At 32.6% G+C, this 16,956-nt stretch overlaps 3 protein-coding genes across 3 annotated transcripts; 2 read left to right on the top strand and 1 right to left on the bottom strand.

Moving 5' to 3' along the window:
• The first annotated feature begins 3,036 nt into the window (after nt 1-3,036).
• On the top strand, nt 3,037-5,139 carry LOC119636164 (DCN1-like protein 3). Its single transcript, XM_038031350.1, has 4 exons — nt 3,037-3,536; nt 3,624-3,746; nt 3,806-4,133; nt 4,205-5,139. The coding sequence occupies exons 1-4, from the start codon at nt 3,290-3,292 to the stop codon at nt 4,608-4,610; spliced, it is 1,104 nt and encodes a 367-aa protein (XP_037887278.1). The 5' UTR covers nt 3,037-3,289; the 3' UTR covers nt 4,611-5,139.
• A 4,614-nt stretch (nt 5,140-9,753) lies between these two features.
• Nucleotides 9,754-12,505, top strand: LOC119636160 (RING finger protein B). The gene is made up of 4 exons (XM_038031343.1): nt 9,754-11,050; nt 11,193-11,776; nt 11,838-11,977; nt 12,038-12,505. Exons 1-4 carry the CDS (start codon nt 9,971-9,973, stop codon nt 12,211-12,213), a joined length of 1,980 nt encoding a protein of 659 aa, XP_037887271.1. The 5' UTR covers nt 9,754-9,970; the 3' UTR covers nt 12,214-12,505.
• Nucleotides 12,506-13,491: 986 nt separating this feature from the next.
• LOC119636163 (zinc finger protein GLIS2 homolog) lies at nt 13,492-15,240 on the bottom strand. Its single transcript, XM_038031348.1, has 2 exons — nt 14,453-15,240; nt 13,492-14,389 (listed from the first exon to the last, which is right to left on the bottom strand). The coding sequence occupies exons 1-2, from the start codon at nt 14,914-14,916 to the stop codon at nt 13,609-13,611; spliced, it is 1,245 nt and encodes a 414-aa protein (XP_037887276.1). The 5' UTR covers nt 14,917-15,240; the 3' UTR covers nt 13,492-13,608.
• Nucleotides 15,241-16,956: the final 1,716 nt, after the last annotated feature.

The raw sequence follows: 16,956 nt of genomic DNA, 5'->3' as shown, positions 1-16,956 counted from the left end.
GAAAACTTTATCTTAAAGAATAAATTTAACTTCATATCTTCGCTTATCGTAAACATCAATGTAGTTGAGTCATAGCAACGTTTACATTTCCCAAAAAAACTGTTCCCTTAAATTAAAATTTAAAATTGTTAGGGTTTTCGGTTTTAAACTTTATGTTGAGTCGTCTATTACAAAATTTCTGTTTTAAGTTCAAAAATCAGTTTAATCGGATCATGCGTGAGTCCCTTCACATAATGAATCATCATCTTCAAGGTTGTGGAGCTTTTCGTTGAAGGCATTAAATTCAGTGACTTATTCATTTGGCTTTCGAATAACCGCAATAAATATGAAGATTATAAGGGGAAAGTAATTCTGAATTGATCAGTGTAATAAAGGGAGGATTTAGAAAAAGTCCTTTTAATGCACCCTTGTACCACGAATGATGTAGGATGTGAAAAGAAAGTCAAGGAAAATGAAAATGCGATATTTTATAAAGTTGGCTGGGCGTGGCTGACTTTTTCCCGCTTTATTACAGGTATAACGCAGAATCACCCATTGAATATATATGTGGAACTTTTTATCGTTATATCTATTGAAGTTCACGAAAAAAAATACCAACGGCATGTGTTTTAACCAATTTGACCGATTTTCAGTGTCAAGGTGCATGCAGGAGAGTTTGAAATTTTTCCAAATTTAAAGCCGATATCTTCATTTTTGCTACGAGAAAATGTTTTCCGTAGACATTACGCAGAAAGACATCGCGGACATGCTTCGAAGGATTCAGAATTCTATACTGATTACGAATATATATGTTATGTATTCTGTAGGTCTTCTTAAACTTTTTTTTACATAGGTTTTGGCAAAATGAACACATCCACATCCATCGGTGATGGGTAATTCCTCTTTTACTCAAAATTATACTTAAAGCTTCAAAGCTTAAAAGTTTTAATTTACAAAAATAAGTTGGATCTTTAAAATATCCTTAACGGAAATGTTCTTTAATACAGCCTACATGCCAAGTTCGACAATTACGTGAGCTGGAGCAAGCATTTCTCCGCAAATTCCCAAAACAATTTATACCACCAAATTGATTCGAGTAAGTATATGGATTTTAGTTTGCGCAATTACCTGCAAAACAAATGATATTTCGTTCTCACTCACAGAACCGATTTCTACATTGCGCCATATAACGCCTTAAAGAATAAATTTAACTTCATATCTTCGCTTATCGTAAACATCAATGTAGTTGAGTCATAACAACGTTTACATTTACCAAAAAAACTTTTTCCTTTAGCTGTAACTTGACACCATCTTACCAATCGAGTGCGGGCGTCTATCTTGCTTCATGTAATCCGATCAAAGGTCTTGTATAAACTACAGGTGATTATTGACAATTTCGGAACAAGACGAACAGAACTGCTGTGACGAGCTTTATTTAGTAACACATTTGAACAACATATTTAGTCTATTTAGGTACGTTACTTTGTCCGCCCATCTATCTGTCTGCTTAAAATAATAATTTACATCGAAAAACGAAAAATTAATCAAAATTGTTCATCATGCGATCTTGTTTTTCCTCCTAAATTTTACATTTTAAATATATGCTGGCACTAAGTATTATAATGTCGAAAGAATTTGCCTTATGAAATAACAGCAAACAGAAAGAATTCTCATTAAAATACCTTAAAATACCATAACACATTTAAAATACATTGTTGTTTTCGGCTTTTCTTTGTTTTATCATGAAAAAGCCGTTAGCTGATTTTTTTTCAAAAATACTACCAAATATCAAAAATACTAAGTTTTGCAATGCAATAGGGATGCCTGAAATATCTAAGTAGTAACACCATATGTTGCCAGCAGCAAAATGAATTAATTCAAAAAAAAAATTTACAACAAACATAACAATTCTCTCAGTTCGCTCAGCATTTATTTGAGCCCTTGCTTAACGAATGTAGAGCAAAGTCAACAAAGTCGTTCTTACGCTCAGCTTTATTTAGCCGCTGTAAAGCAAAGTCGGCGAAGCTAATTTTGTTGCAAGTCAATTTAATTGATCTTGTTTCTCAGCAAATTCAAAAAACTTCAAACACTTCTGGAATTTAAAATTTTTCTTTTGTTTAATAAAATTACAAAATCATTGTATAAAAAAAAAAACATATTTCTTACTACTAACTTTCTTAAAATCTTATATACGCACTTTACGCAAGTGTCAGTTATTAAGCATATATTAATTTATATGAGAAACTAACCGAAAAGAATTAGCTAATTTTCTGATCCTCATTTTCTAATTCTAATTAATATTCTTTTCAATATCCTATTGTATATTCTTTTCTATAATTAGACCAAATTTTTAATTAAATTTTTCATAAATAACTGGCAACTCCGTATAAATATCATATGTGAAGGGTTGTAAAATGCTGTATAAACTCAGCCATAACAAAACAACTCATATGTCTCCAATTCTTCCTCTTGCTCATACAATTTTTACAATTCTCCCGTATATGAGAAAAATGAAGAACATATACATATGTGCGTGTGTGTAGCTTTTTACTCCACTCTCTTCCTCAGTGCAATCATATTTTTCTGTTTTATTTTCACAACAACAATACAAAAATGAATTTTACATTTTTAAAGAATTAAAAAAGAGACTGAAATTATTTTTAAATTGTGCAAATTATTGCAAAAATAAAAGAAAATTTATTGGAAAAACGTAAACGAAGCAAAAGGTTCAATAAACTTTATATTTATTTGCGATAATTTTAAAGCCAACGACAAGACAAAGAATATGCAGAAAAGTGAAGAAATTAAGTATGTGCATATGTATATAATTGCTTATAAAATAGCAGAAGGAGAAGCATTGAAACATCCTTGAAAAATCAAAAAAAAAAAAAAAAAATACTATAAGACAAAGACAAGATTGAACAAGATATGGATGGTATGATTTCCATGGCGCATTTTTTACAGATTTATTGCCAAAATACAAAAAGGAAGCAAAATAGGAATAAGATCAACAACAACAAAAATTGATTAAATCGTTTATAAGGAAGTGAAGTTTTTTTTTCCGCGCACAGTTGAATAAGAAATAAACAAACATATGTTTGTTTTCTTCAAGGGAAATTCTTTTTCTTGTAATTATGGATTTCGTTTTTAGAACATTTAGTGCCAATTATTAAATTACATGAGACGTAAATAAAAGTGAATTTTCGAGAAGAGAAACAAAAATAAAAACACAAGCGCACATCTAGAAGAAATATTAGTAAGCAAAACCGTAACTGCCCACTGCCATCCCTTTGCGAACGTTTGTCCCGCTATGGGAAATTGTTTGCAATGCTTCCAAAATCAAACGGAGCGTCCGTCGAATACACATGGTGCGGCTGCTGTTGCTATTGCTACCTCCTCCACCTCATCATCATCACCTGATTGGCACCACACTTCTATTGACAAACGTTACGCGGGACAAGCAGGTCATTTAAACGCTAACGATCAATTCCATCATTTAAATTACAATACCGTTAAAGTAGGCGGCGGTGGTACATTTTATCGTGAAAGGTCTCATGGTACGAATCTCTATTTTATCTTGATTTAAAGTTTATATAGAGATTTTTCTTTATTGTTGTTATATCCTTCTTCCTTTTTCAATTAAGAAACTGACGAATTGCTCTCTACGCGTAGTCCACTCAAACCAGCAAATTATTGTGATACAAAACGAAGTAGTTTTAAGAAATCTTTGATACTACTTAACGGTAATAGTGACATTATAGCAGCTGGTAAGTGCAAACATTAAAAATGATCCAGACTCTGTGCTTATTGCATTAATTCTGTTTAGTTAAAGAATCAACAGAAGTTTCCGATAATACATTAAATAAACTGTTCGAAGAATATAAAGATCCCGATGAGGATATGATATTGGCCGAGGGTATAGAACGTTTATGTCGTGATCTCAATTATCAGCCCGACGAATTTGCTATACTGGTGCTTGCCTGGTGCTTAGATGCCTCACAAATGTGTCGTTTTACACGTCCTGAATTTATAGAAGGCTTGCACAAAATGCGAGCCGATACCATAGACACCATTCGTAAAAGACTGGAGCAGACAATCGAGACTCTAAAAGTAGATTCGGAGCTATTTAAGCAGTTGTATAGATTTACATTCCGGTAAGCCAGTCGATGAGTTCTAATTTCCTTTTTTTTCTTTACTTACATTTTAATAAATGACTCTTTGTCAGATTTGGTCTTGAACCTGATCAACGTATTTTATCATTGGATATGGCCATTTCGTTATGGAAATTAGTATTTACTGTACACACACCTGAATTACTTAACAATTGGGTACATTTTCTCGAACAGCATCCAAGTATACGTGGGATACCGAAGGACACGTGGAATATGTTTTTAAATTTTTCCGAACAATGTGATATTTATAATTATGACGACACTGAAGCTTGGCCAAGTTTATTTGATGATTTTGTCGATTATGAGAAGGCCAGACTAGAGACATTACAAACAAACACAACAACAGAAATTGCAAGACAAGCAGTCTCACATGATGATGATAATAATAATGACGACAATTTACATCATTATCAAAAGCCAAGGGAAGGTTCAAATGATTCAAATATCGAAAAATTATAGTATTAAAGTAATACCACAAAATATACATATGTATGCACATAAGCATATGATAATGTATGTATATATATATATCCAGATTGATATCGTATTGCTAGGGGAAATCCTGAAAAAGTTCTATGTAAAGCAAGCCTTTCACACAATTTATTATATAATTAATTAATTATTAATCTTATCGTTAATATTAGAAAACTCACTTTTACTTGCCTAAACAAACATTTAAACAACTTTTATACATTCCCTTTAAGCAAGTTTGACAACAAAAACAACAACAAAAAACACGCGTATCAGGTGAAAAAGGTTCTCATTTTATTTAAGTGCCGCGCGCAAACTCAAGAATACTAAACGATCTCTATATCGCTTCGAAACATATTGTTGCCTCGTTTGAAACGTTTCGTAAAAAGAACTGGGTTTCTTGCTACAATTTCTGAATTTAAAAACTCGTTTATCATTTTGTATATAACCCATATAATAAATTTTTTTTTATTATTATTAAACGACAAGAATTAATTTAACACTAATACTATAATTAATTAGCAAGCAATTAGCATTTTACATTATATGTATACTAATATGTATATATATATATATATATACATGGAAAAAAAAAAAAAAAATATATATATATATATATATATATAGGATTATGAATGTTAATTAAATTGAAAGTTAGGATTTTTATTATACATAATCTTCTTTTCAATTTGTAGTCCTATGTGAATTAATTAATTTGAAATAATAAATAACAACAAAATTATATTAAGCTCCATAAAGAATCCTATAAATGAATATCTTTGTTCAATTGTGTAATTACACATATGGATCTATCTTTAGAAAAAAGGTCTTGGAAGTTGCACAGGTAAAAGTAATTATTCTATTAGTCTCAGATGCTTCCAAATTCAGGGCAGCCACTGTAATCAAAAAAATCCAAATTCAGACTCGATCATTCTATGACTCTCAGATACCTCCAAATTCAAACTCGCTTTTTCTATTTTTTCTCGATTGTAAACAAATTTCATGAACAAGTGACTGATTTCGTATTCTTTTCGTGCCGCCGTGCTGCGTCGTCTGCACGTTTAAGATTTAACTACATTTGTAATTTTTAGATGCTAATTGCACTCTGAACCTCATCTTGTTTGCTAGGAAGCTTTGGATAAGAAAATTTTTATTCGTATTGCTATCTAAGCTTTTATGGGCGGAACATATTTTCACTTATAAGTCGTGGAAAACAATCAAAAGTGCGTCAATTGTAAATCAGAAAGCCATAGAATTTGTAAATGAATATATCCGCCTGATTACCAATAAGTATCGCTTATCATCTTACTATAGAATGAAAAAAATGGTTTGGATTGCTCCATCTTTTCACAAAAATGAGCGTAAAAAAAGTGGATCTTCATATGATAAAAAAATTTAATATTCAATATTTGATGACGCATAATAACAAACCGATAATAAAATCAACCAAACCGAATTTGGACCACTTTTTATAAGAACACAAGGAAGATAGCATATATAGCTTTCGCATTTCATTATTTTTTTATTATATTTGCCGACATACGAACTAATTTTGCGCAATATTTTTTATTTTATAATATTATACATCTTCCCAATCTACATGAAATTCGCGTTGAAATTGCGTTCACATGTGAATAAAAAACAATTGAACATTTTTCACTGATAATAAGGTATACAGTTTTTTTTTATTAAAAATTGACTCGACAAAGACAAAACAAATAAAAGCGTAGTGGCCTACCATTAAATATCCTTCTCTTAAGGCTGTTATTCATATAACGACTTTTTAAGATAAGGTGTTTTAAGGGAAGGAGTCGAAAAAATGGTGTGATCCTATGCTTAGTTAAACATATAAAAGGCGGGTTTATCTCAAGTCCCTCTGGATATCGCATACGTTCGGCCGAACATAATTTGCCATTGTACCGCAAGTGGTGTAGAGTATAACAAAAGTTAGCCAAGACATTGCGCGCACAATCGAAATATGTAAAGATTTGTATTAACTTAAATATAGCAACAAATTCTTAATAATAAAGATGTGCACTCTCACAAACATCAGGTGAGACATTTAGCGCCAAATTGATATATATATGTATGCAAACATACATATACAAAGAAATACATCTATTGACATGTAGTAGTCCAATAGTTTTCCAAGTTGCTCAATGGCATTAGAAATCGAACTATCCATTCTAGTAGCAAGTATCCAACAGATGTTATTCGTTTTCTCCATCCACAAATTTTCATATTGGAACGACTATAAAAATTTTCTAACCTCTCGCTTATTTACTCCTATAGTTCATCTATCCTTCGCTGATAAGCCAATGCACAAATATAGGAAAATACTCCGTCTTAAAAATAAATATCAATTAATTATTAATAACCACGTTACATTAAAATGCTATGCAATGTGCAATGAATTTAGTTTTTTAAACCGTACTAAGTAATAACAACCTGAAGACTGACGTTTAGATTTTTACATTTTAACGTTCTCTCTCGGTGCTTTTAATTACAATAGCGGATTAACAACTTCGGCTTTATCGTGCCCAACTAAGCATCCGTATCTCAAGTCACAAATCTGCAAATTTATTTTAATTAACTTTTTAACGCATTATCGCATGCATTTCTTTCGTCCCCATAAACAATGCTGAACAGTCGTAATCAAAGTCGTTAGCTCGAGTTCATTGCATATATAGTATATATTACAATAAACAAAGATATACATTTCCCTTTTGCTTTGCAAACTTTTGCCGATTCTATCCGTGTATTTTACAAAATAATTGGATAAAAGTAAAATATGCAATAATTGACAAAAAAAATATAATTCTTTATTTGCAATACAATTCAAATTTACAAAAAGCTAATAAAAATGCACTTAAGCGTTATTAATATCAATGAAATTATTCGTTAATATTAACATAATATTTACTTATGGTAACCGACATATAAAAATACTCTCGAGTTATGGAGTAAGAAAAAAGAGCAAGTAAAAACATTAAATTTGATTCACTGACATATTTTCACCCAAGGACGAGCGCTATTGAAAATCGTTTTGATTGGCTCCTTTTTTCGACCACTTTTTGTGAATAATTCTTTTTCTTGTTCACATAATTTAAAATTGATGTTATTGCGCTGCTTGATAAGCGTTTATATGAAAAACTATTCTAATTTTTAGAATTTTGCGACAAAAATCACTGAGTACTGGTGTTTAGGTTTCCCAAATTAGTGTGATAAAGAAATTGAATCTTTTTATCGTAAAAAGACCTATATTTCAAAATTTCTAGATGAAATTTCGTGAATAATAATAATTTAACGCAAACAATAATCTTACCGAATTTGGACAAATCCGCACAAGCTTATTACGCCGTGCACCACAAGGTATATAGAGACAAAAATACTTATTGAAAATTGTTAATGTCGGAGAATACGTTGCATGTGTTTAAAAATAACCTACCGTAATAACATTATTCCCGCGCTATAATGTTTTTGTGGTTACTCGCTTTCGAGCGTAATATAAAATAATATACCTTACAATTTAATGCGTTAAAAAACCTTCAACTGTAAAAAGTAATTCACCTTAGGAAATCTATAAACAATACACGCCTTTGCGCACCATTATCATTATCATTAGTTTTCTTCTTCACTTAAATCATCTAAAGCTATTTTTTGCATTAAATAAGCTCAAGCTATCCAACTTAATCCTAATATCGTCTCTTCTTATTTATTATCAAAAAATTGAGTACAATTTTAGCGCAGAGAGTAATTTATTATTTTCCCTTCTGATTTTTTCAAATTTTTTCAACAATTTTATTCTTCTACTACAGCTGCTTTCGAGCTTTGATAAGGTTCAATGATTTACTCGTTTTATTACTCAGTTTATGTCTGAAGTCTGTCTCGTCTTCAAAATATTCAAAGTCGGAATTGGCACAAGAAGAGGACAGCATTGACTTTATTCCGATTGTACAGAAACTTTTTACATACCAATTTTCCGATGGGCATGCCAGAGGAGGCGGAAGATGATATTAAAGACGAAGTTGAAGATTTTTGCCGGAAGATGGAGAATTTATAAATATTAAAACAACACTTGGTGATATAGAAATATTTCGAAACAGTGTACCAAAAGTAATATTACAATTTAATTGTAAACAATATATACACCACCTAACGATAAAGATATTTAAGCTTTAGCATTCTGTTTCTAAAAATAAATACATTCGCATTTATTTTGGTTGGAAAATTCTTCACGCGAATTCAGAAAACCATACTTGGTCTTCATAGTGGATAAAAACATGTTTAAGCAGGTTCCCAAGAATTTTGTTGGATTGTTGGATTTCTGAACTGTTTTTTTTCTAATTAGCTACACTTTCGCAGGGTACTATTAATTTAGTTGTTTTCTTTTGAATTTGCCATGCCGACCTTTGATTTGTAAACAATTTCATATGTCTTCAACGCTTGACCAACACAAAAACTGCTTGTGTTCAAAATTATATTTTCGGACGAAGCAAAGAAATAATAAGCGTTCTCCTCTTGCAGAGTATGTTAGCTCTTTTCAATAATCGATGTGAAAAGAATTTTTATGCAAAACTTGTATAAAGAATAAGTTGTCATCACTCACGTCTGGGCTTATTTTATTGCAACACTGCACGGCCGGTGAAATGAACAATAGAAAATAAAAGTTTCATATGTGTCCTTTTGAATTCGCCATGCCGATCTTTAATTTGTAAACAATTTCATATATTTTCTTTTGAATTCGCTATATCGACCTTTGATTTGTAAACAATTTCATATGCTTTCTATGTAATCTTATTAAAAAAACTTGGTTCGTCTGTCATTTTAAGACAGTGAACTACATTGGGGAGTAGATCGATGTACTGACACACTTACCCTTAAACATGTGGCAAAATAATTTTCGCCCAAGATGGACTTTTTTATACCCCTCTTGACCAACACAAAAACTTCTTATGTTCAAAATTATATAGACGCAGCTGTTTGTAGTTATCATTTACTTGTGAATAGCAGAGACATTTAGAGGTAACATTTTTTTTTGAGGTCGATAACTTCTTCCTGTTTTTATATTATCGTTTTATTTTCTCTTTAGTTCAATCATAATAATGTTATTTATTTACTTTTAGAGCGTTTCTCATTTGCACATATTTTTTGCTTTGCAAATATTGCTCATAGCAAAAAAGAAACAAAAAAAAGCAATCAATACCAGTAAATCTTTATCAGTTTTTCTTGATAAAAAATCTGTTCAAAACAATGAGTGAATTGTCTTTGGATGTTTATATTACGTTCGAATAAGAGTGAATCATTGATTTGTTTAACTACATATTTAAGCGAGCTAACCAATAATAATGCCCTGCGAGGATTGTCATTGTCAATTCTCCGTGTTTCGTCGGAAAAGGAGTTGTGGAAAATGCAAACGTTACTTTTGCAGCGATTGCTTAAAAGGATCGCGTAAAATACCTATATGTGAGATATGTCAGTTGTTTTCTAAACGTCCTTTATTACGCTCCGATTTGATGGATATGAAATCGAAAGATTTGATTTTCTATCTGCAATCGAAACACATTTCAACGGCTGGATGTGTGGAGAAGGAAGATCTGATTGGTCTGGTTTTACAACATGTACAAGTAACGGACAGTTCAAGTTCCAGTAGCAGTCAAAGTAGTCCCCATCATAAAGGGCAAACGCACAGGAGTGAAAGTTTTACTACACCGTTCGAGGGTATAAAACAATCGTGCCAAAATTTTTTTACTAATTTAAGCGAAAATATTAGTGATTCTTTGTCTTCGTTTGATACAAACAAAGCGTCGGCGAAGCCTTCATGCGAGGATGCGTTGCATACCCAGCAGCCACGTATAACGATAAGAGAATTGCCTACTTACGCCGCCAGTCAGAGTCGTCTCCCGGCCATAAATGATGATAATCGATCTATACTTAGTCATAATCAAAACTTGAGCAGTGCTGGTATATTAGATGACAACTTGAATAATAATAATAGCGGTACGCATTCTTTGGAGGCAATGACCCAATTAAGCGTTAATCTACCACAGTGTGTTAATCACAAAGACGAATGCGACTGCTCGGATGATGAACTAATAAATACCTTTAATGAACGTTCTAGATCGGTGGAAGACGCTTCACATTTACCTAACATCAATGAAGCAGATCAATTTGTTACAGCTTCCACAAGTACGGGTGGCGTTTCCAGTAAGTTCACCTCTCAAAGCTCAAAGTTAGAAACTCTGGAGCATGATGAGGTTGCAGTTCAAGACGATAATAATGATCGGGACGAAGATGAATCTCTGCAATCGTCATTTGAAGAACTGGGTGCCATAGGCGGCATTACGGATGATAGTAAAACTACTACAGACACCAACAGCAACAACACTGACCAATGGCAAATACTTGACTTACATATACAAGCTCAGGTAACTTACTCACTTGTTACTTAATTTTCTTTCAGAAACTTTTAACGGAAAACCAGTCCACTTTAACAGAGACAACTCTATCTCAAAACTGTGAATACATGAATAATTTTGCTCTTCTTCTTCTTCTTAATTTTATGACAAGGTAACTGTGGAGGGGGAGCATACCGTTAATGTAAATAAAGAAGCAAATTTAGAAACTAAACAACCGCAAATACCTTTACGTACCAAAAAAGCATCCCGGCGACGTTCTGAAAGTTATATTAATCGTCAAAGGTCCAATAATTTAAGCGAAGATGAGGATGAATTGCAGCAAGTAAATGAACCTCGAGTGGACGGTGAACTAACAACAGCTGCATCAAACAGAACGAAAGCGCTTAAATCATGCCTACGCTGCGGCAAAAATAAAGCAAACATACGTCAACAGGTAGAGAAAATGCGTCGACACTTAGAAAGTTCACAAATGTCTGAAAGTGATATTAAACAAGAATTGCAAGATTTCTTGGCCTATTTAGAGCAACGTACCAAATCAATAGAATATTCAGATTCGGAGAACGGTGTTTGCGGTAGTTCAATACAAAATGCTGTGCACACAACACGTCAAGAGGTAGAGGGGGAAGTAAGATTTGCCGAATTAAACGAAGATGAAGGTATAAATGTATACGCAACGAGCAGTGATATAAATGAAAAGATGACTCGCTTTGCTAACTTAGAAGCCTATCAAACAATGTGAGCAAAGGAAAATGAATTACATTTAAAAACGAAAAAATAAATCATTTTTGTTTTTTAGACAAGAATTGGAATGCTTAAGTGTCAAACAACTTAAGGAAATTTTAATGGTTAATCGAGTTGACTTTAAAGGTTGTTGTGAAAAGCAAGAGCTATTGGAACGTGTTGAACGACTTTGGAAGGATCTAAAAGCTACACCAGGTCTATTTTCATTTGTGAAAGTAAGAAATTAAAATTATCGTCTTCTTTTTTCCAATCTAGCTGTGGAGAAACTACCTTCCGATGAATTATGCAAAATATGTATGGATGCTCCTATAGAATGTGTGATTTTGGAATGCGGTCATATGGCTACTTGCACCAATTGTGGTAAAGTTTTATGCGAATGCCCCATATGTCGACAATACATTGTACGTGTTGTACGTTTTTTCCGGGCCTAATTATTTAAAAAAAAAAAAAACAGCAAACGCGCTATTCTTTGAAAAAGTTTAAATATTGAAGATTGTTTATTTTTTAGTGTAGGATCTATTAAAGTTTCACTATTAATAATATATTAAAATTAGTCTGAACTCTGTTACTTTTTAGTCACCGTTTGAAAATTTACTTGTGGGGAAGAAAATAGCAGAATATATATTTATTTTTGTTTTGTTAATGGTGTACAACAGTGATAATATTCGTTAATTTAATTAATACACAATTAACATTCCTTTAAGTCTAAAATAAAAACCTATATATATATGAAAATTACTTAATCATATAAATTTTATTTGAAAATATGACAATTTTTTTTTCTTAGATATTTTTAATAAAAAATTCCTTTAAATTGGTATAATTTAAACGTTCATTTAAAGTAAAGTTATCATTTCACGATGCTTGGCAAAATAGTTGCAAGAAGAAGATCGCGATTATATGCTGTAGTTTTCGCGCACGTTCGTATAAATAAACAATATTCAATTCAATTTTGGATAGCAAAAGTTAGAAAGGTAGTTTTAATTTTGTTTTTGGAGGAGAAGACACCATGATACTCCACCTTGCGTTCTACTTCTGCAAAGGCAAATTTTTAGGCATGAGCTATTTCTCGATAATGGCTTGCAATCAAAAAGTCTTGTAGAAATTTCGGGAGTAAATGGAAGCGGCCAAAGTGTAGTGCTTTTCCAACTAATGGCTCGTGCTGTGCTTTCTAATTGGCCGGAAGGCAGCTATTGCGAACTATTTTCATAGATTTAACGCACAAATTCGATGTGATCGATTTTGCGAGTTGCAATTTTTAGAGTCGGTTACACTCTTAAATTGTTACTCTTTATCAGAATTTGAAATTGTCTTTACCGAATTGGAAAGTTTAATATGGAATAACAGTAATATCGGCCTATTGGCTACAGATGGTTTGGATAGATTTTATTGGGAGAATTGCCATCAACATTTGCAACCTATGTCCACCTATTATAAAAAATAGGTAACCAAACCAGCAATTATGTCAAGAGCATAATTTAACCTGCTTTACAGGTGAATCCTGTCATTTAAAAACTAAAGCTGAAGTTACCAAAGATGCCGGTGAATAATCGAACGTTCTTCACAAATGAGAATGGCATAAATTCTGTTGATTAATAAAGATTGGAAGAAAAAAAAAGGAGTGACTACTCTTGTCGGTTGTTACACTATGAATCTGATTGTAAGTAATAAATCTACTCTTTTTTTTTTTATTTTTATATAACAGAGGCTTAGTGTTGAGAAAAAATAAACAGTCTCTTTATTCTGTTCCTTAAAGACAAAAGACTAAAGTCTCGGACTAGAAGATTGATAAAATAGAAGGTAATCCCACGTCTTGCATATCATTGCTATGCTCGTTTAATTCTTAAATCTAAAGGTTTTTCACCACTTAAATCCAATTCCATTGATAATTCAACTTCTTGGTGCAGTGTACTGCTAAAGCTATCGGAGTAAAGTTGCGTAGGGCCATCAACTTCATCTCTTAACCAATAACTGTCAATGTCTTTGCCTTTAATGTGGCACATTTCTTCCATGGCCAAGCAAAAGGAGTCTTGTGCATGCGAAGGGCGACGTATTGAATTCGAAGACATTCCTATGAATGACTTGTATGCAGACGGCTTCATATGTTCTCGATGCTTAATATAATCAGAATCTTTGGACTTTGATGTTTCTATAGATGATTTCATTATTTGTATCGAATGCCTAAATGTTTTCACATGTTTACGTAACGATGAAGGATCGGTGTAACGTTTCTGGCAACCAGGTACTTTGCACATATAAGGCTTTTCCATAGAATGTGTGCGTGTGTGCTTGAAACGATCAGAAGAATTCGAATACGCTTTGCTACAACCCTCGTGTGCACATACGTACGGCTTCTCGCCCGAATGTGAACGTATATGGATTTTAAGGTTTTCGGCTCGCGAAAATCGCTTCTCACATAAATGACATTGATGCGGTTTCTCTTTGGTATGAGTGCGCACATGAACTAACATTTTGTAGCGAGCATTAAAGCCGCGTTCGCTTCTCTGACAGCCTAGCCAGCGACAATAATACAGACCATCGCTTAATGATGCCACAGCATGAATTTGTGTGACATGGCCAGCCAGAGATTCCAAGCTATCAAAGGATCTATGCAAAGGTACACATTTTAGAAAAGACAAAAAAAGGAAAACAATGAAGCGTTTCCATTACCTTCCACAATCTAGCCAATCGCATGCAAAATCATTGCTACTTTGACTCGGTGATGATGTACCGCTGCTGGGGTTTTCGTGACTTGTAATTTTTGTTAGCTCCTCCGATAAGCAAACGTTATAGGGTAATTCCGCTGGTATGTGTTGTGGTGGACTTTGATTATGACCGATTTTCATAATAACCGATTGTGTGCGCAATTGTTGTTGCTGCTGTTGTTGCGGTGTTACCAATAATTCATTAGCCGCTAAAGTACGTGGCGGTGTTATGGGTGGTGTGGGAAATCTTGATTGTTGTTGCTGCATTTGTTCACTATATTGTAAACAACAATATAACGGTATATCTTGTTGACTGGATGCGGCCTCATAAAACACTTCCGGCCAATGATTATCATAGTAGGTTGGCGGTGTTACCGGCAAATAGCTTTGAAAATAATCTTTACTACAATATTCTACGTTACAATTCATTTTTATTCCAATTTAAATTATATTTATTTAAAGAATTTTTAATATATATATATTTGTGGAAAGAATTTAATAAAACAATTTCTGTTATGTTTACGAAAGCAAGTATTTTGAACAACTAAACAGTTGGGGTATTCGTCATTAGTCTTAATATTGAATGCGAATTGAGAGATAACGCTTGGTTCTTCCTTATCACACTGAGGCTGACAGGCAAGGGGGAATAACGGTCTAGGGGGCCCTTTAAAATGTGCACACACGTACGTACCTATATGCATGTGTTCCTTAAAATACTGTTATAATAACAATAATAATTGCGCTAAGTTGGTATCGCGGTTCCGGCTGATCTTCTATAAACATATATGAACACCTATATAAGTGCGTGAATAAAAAAAGTTATAGATAAAAGTTAAACTTTTCGTAAAGAGCGCAAATTGCTTATGAGAATTCTTCTGGTTTTTCATTTTTTTTTTTTATTTTTATTTTTTTATTTAATCTCATACAAGTTTTATTGGCAGATTGCTATTCTATTTAAGTAAAGTAATGTTTGAGAGATAATAGAAATTTATGCTCCATTCAAATATCTGTTTACTACGGACTTTGGATGTCTGCTGCCAGTCTTATTAATAAAGTTGGGTTTATAACGTTTTCTTTCTTCTTTTTTCTTTGCGTGCCTTCTGCTCTACTAAAGTGTCCGATTTAAGTGCAAAGTCTAAGAGTGACTGTTTCATTTAACCATAAATTAACTTACAAACTTACATACACATGCGTAGAGACATACGTACACATACACATTTCAATTTTTATAACCGTAGATAACAGTCGCTTAGTGAAAACTTCGGGCGTTGAGTTAATCTGTCTGGCCTCCTCAATATATATTTATTTATTTATTTATTTTTTTTTTTGCGATGAGCTGCAGCCTCCATATATATATATATATATATATATATTTATATATAATAATAATAAGAATATGCGTAGAAATATAAATCTGTAAACGTGTCCCGTTCCACAAATACAATCAAATACATACATGCATATATACATATTTATTATTATTAGATAGTCCGGAAATTTCGTGCGTTTTTTCCCGACACCAGGTTAAAGTAACTTTATACAGGTACCTAGCCATATGTAATATGGATCAAAGGTATATACAGTTATGTAGGTCAGAGTTATGTTTATTTTGTAACATACTTTTAAAGGGGTGAGTGGATGAGTAGGCAAGGAACCGCGAGTAATAACTCAATGATCGCGTTTTCAAATGTCAAATACGGTAGAGCTTTCAACATAGGCTTGCATAGGATCCAAGTTATCCGCCCGCCTTTAAATTCATATTTTTAATACAATAAGTAAATAAACCTTCAAAGAGGTCGATGTTGTCGAGCGCTGAGATATGGGTGGGACATGTGCAATGAAACTGATGCTTTATTTCAAAAAAGGTAAAAATGCTGTAAAAATACATAACTATGAGGACAATGTGCTGCGTATGGAACTAATGCTGCAGCAGAACACACTTGCTAAAATTGGTTTGCGAAATTTCGTTCTGGAAATAATTTGCCGCGCGTAGCTTTACCGCCTTCTGGTAGGTCGCATACCATTGATGACGACCAACTAAAGGTTATGATTGAAGCTGATCAACTCAAAACCTAATCTTGAGTTTTGAACCTCATATAAATAAGAAATTCTTTTATTGCATAGCGAAAAGCCGCGAAAAATTTCCGGACTACCTAATACATTATGCCTAAATACAATGTATGATTATTTTAAATCTGAACCATTTGACCGCTTTACAAACTGACGGAAACTAGATTATATAATTTATTTTTTCAGACTATGCGCCTTTTTTTTCAATTTTTTTTTTTTTTTTTTAATAGAAATCGTCATTTATTATATCTGTTTGCAATTAATTAGAAAATATTGTAATGAATAAATCTGATGTGTTTGCAAATGTTATATATTATTGGCATGAGTAAGACAAAATACTTTTGACGTGACTTTAAATATAAATAATCATATATAAAAGGTTGTTTTTTTGTTTTTTTT

This window comes from Glossina fuscipes, unplaced genomic scaffold (genome assembly GCF_014805625.2).
Source record: "Glossina fuscipes isolate IAEA_lab_2018 unplaced genomic scaffold, Yale_Gfus_2 28, whole genome shotgun sequence".
In the NCBI taxonomy this organism is placed as follows: domain Eukaryota; kingdom Metazoa; phylum Arthropoda; class Insecta; order Diptera; family Glossinidae; genus Glossina; species Glossina fuscipes.
This window is presented reverse-complemented; position numbering and strand designations above follow the sequence as displayed.

Bases quoted from the DNA above. Each gene is read 5' to 3' on its own strand.
- LOC119636160 (XM_038031343.1), top strand. From the start codon at position 9,971: ATGCCCTGCGAGGATTGTCATTGTCAATTCTCCGTGTTTCGTCGGAAA. The intron at 11,051-11,192 runs GTAACTTACTCA...TTTTATGACAAG, and splicing joins ACTTACATATACAAGCTCAG to GTAACTGTGGAGGGGGAGCA. The intron at 11,978-12,037 runs GTCTATTTTCAT...TTTCCAATCTAG, and splicing joins GGATCTAAAAGCTACACCAG to CTGTGGAGAAACTACCTTCC.
- LOC119636164 (XM_038031350.1), top strand. From the start codon at position 3,290: ATGGGAAATTGTTTGCAATGCTTCCAAAATCAAACGGAGCGTCCGTCG. The intron at 3,537-3,623 runs GTACGAATCTCT...TTTTCAATTAAG, and splicing joins TTATCGTGAAAGGTCTCATG to AAACTGACGAATTGCTCTCT. The intron at 4,134-4,204 runs GTAAGCCAGTCG...ACTCTTTGTCAG, and splicing joins TTGTATAGATTTACATTCCG to ATTTGGTCTTGAACCTGATC.
- LOC119636163 (XM_038031348.1), bottom strand. From the start codon at position 14,916: ATGAATTGTAACGTAGAATATTGTAGTAAAGATTATTTTCAAAGCTAT. The intron at 14,390-14,452 runs GTAATGGAAACG...ACCTTTGCATAG, and splicing joins GATTGGCTAGATTGTGGAAG to ATCCTTTGATAGCTTGGAAT.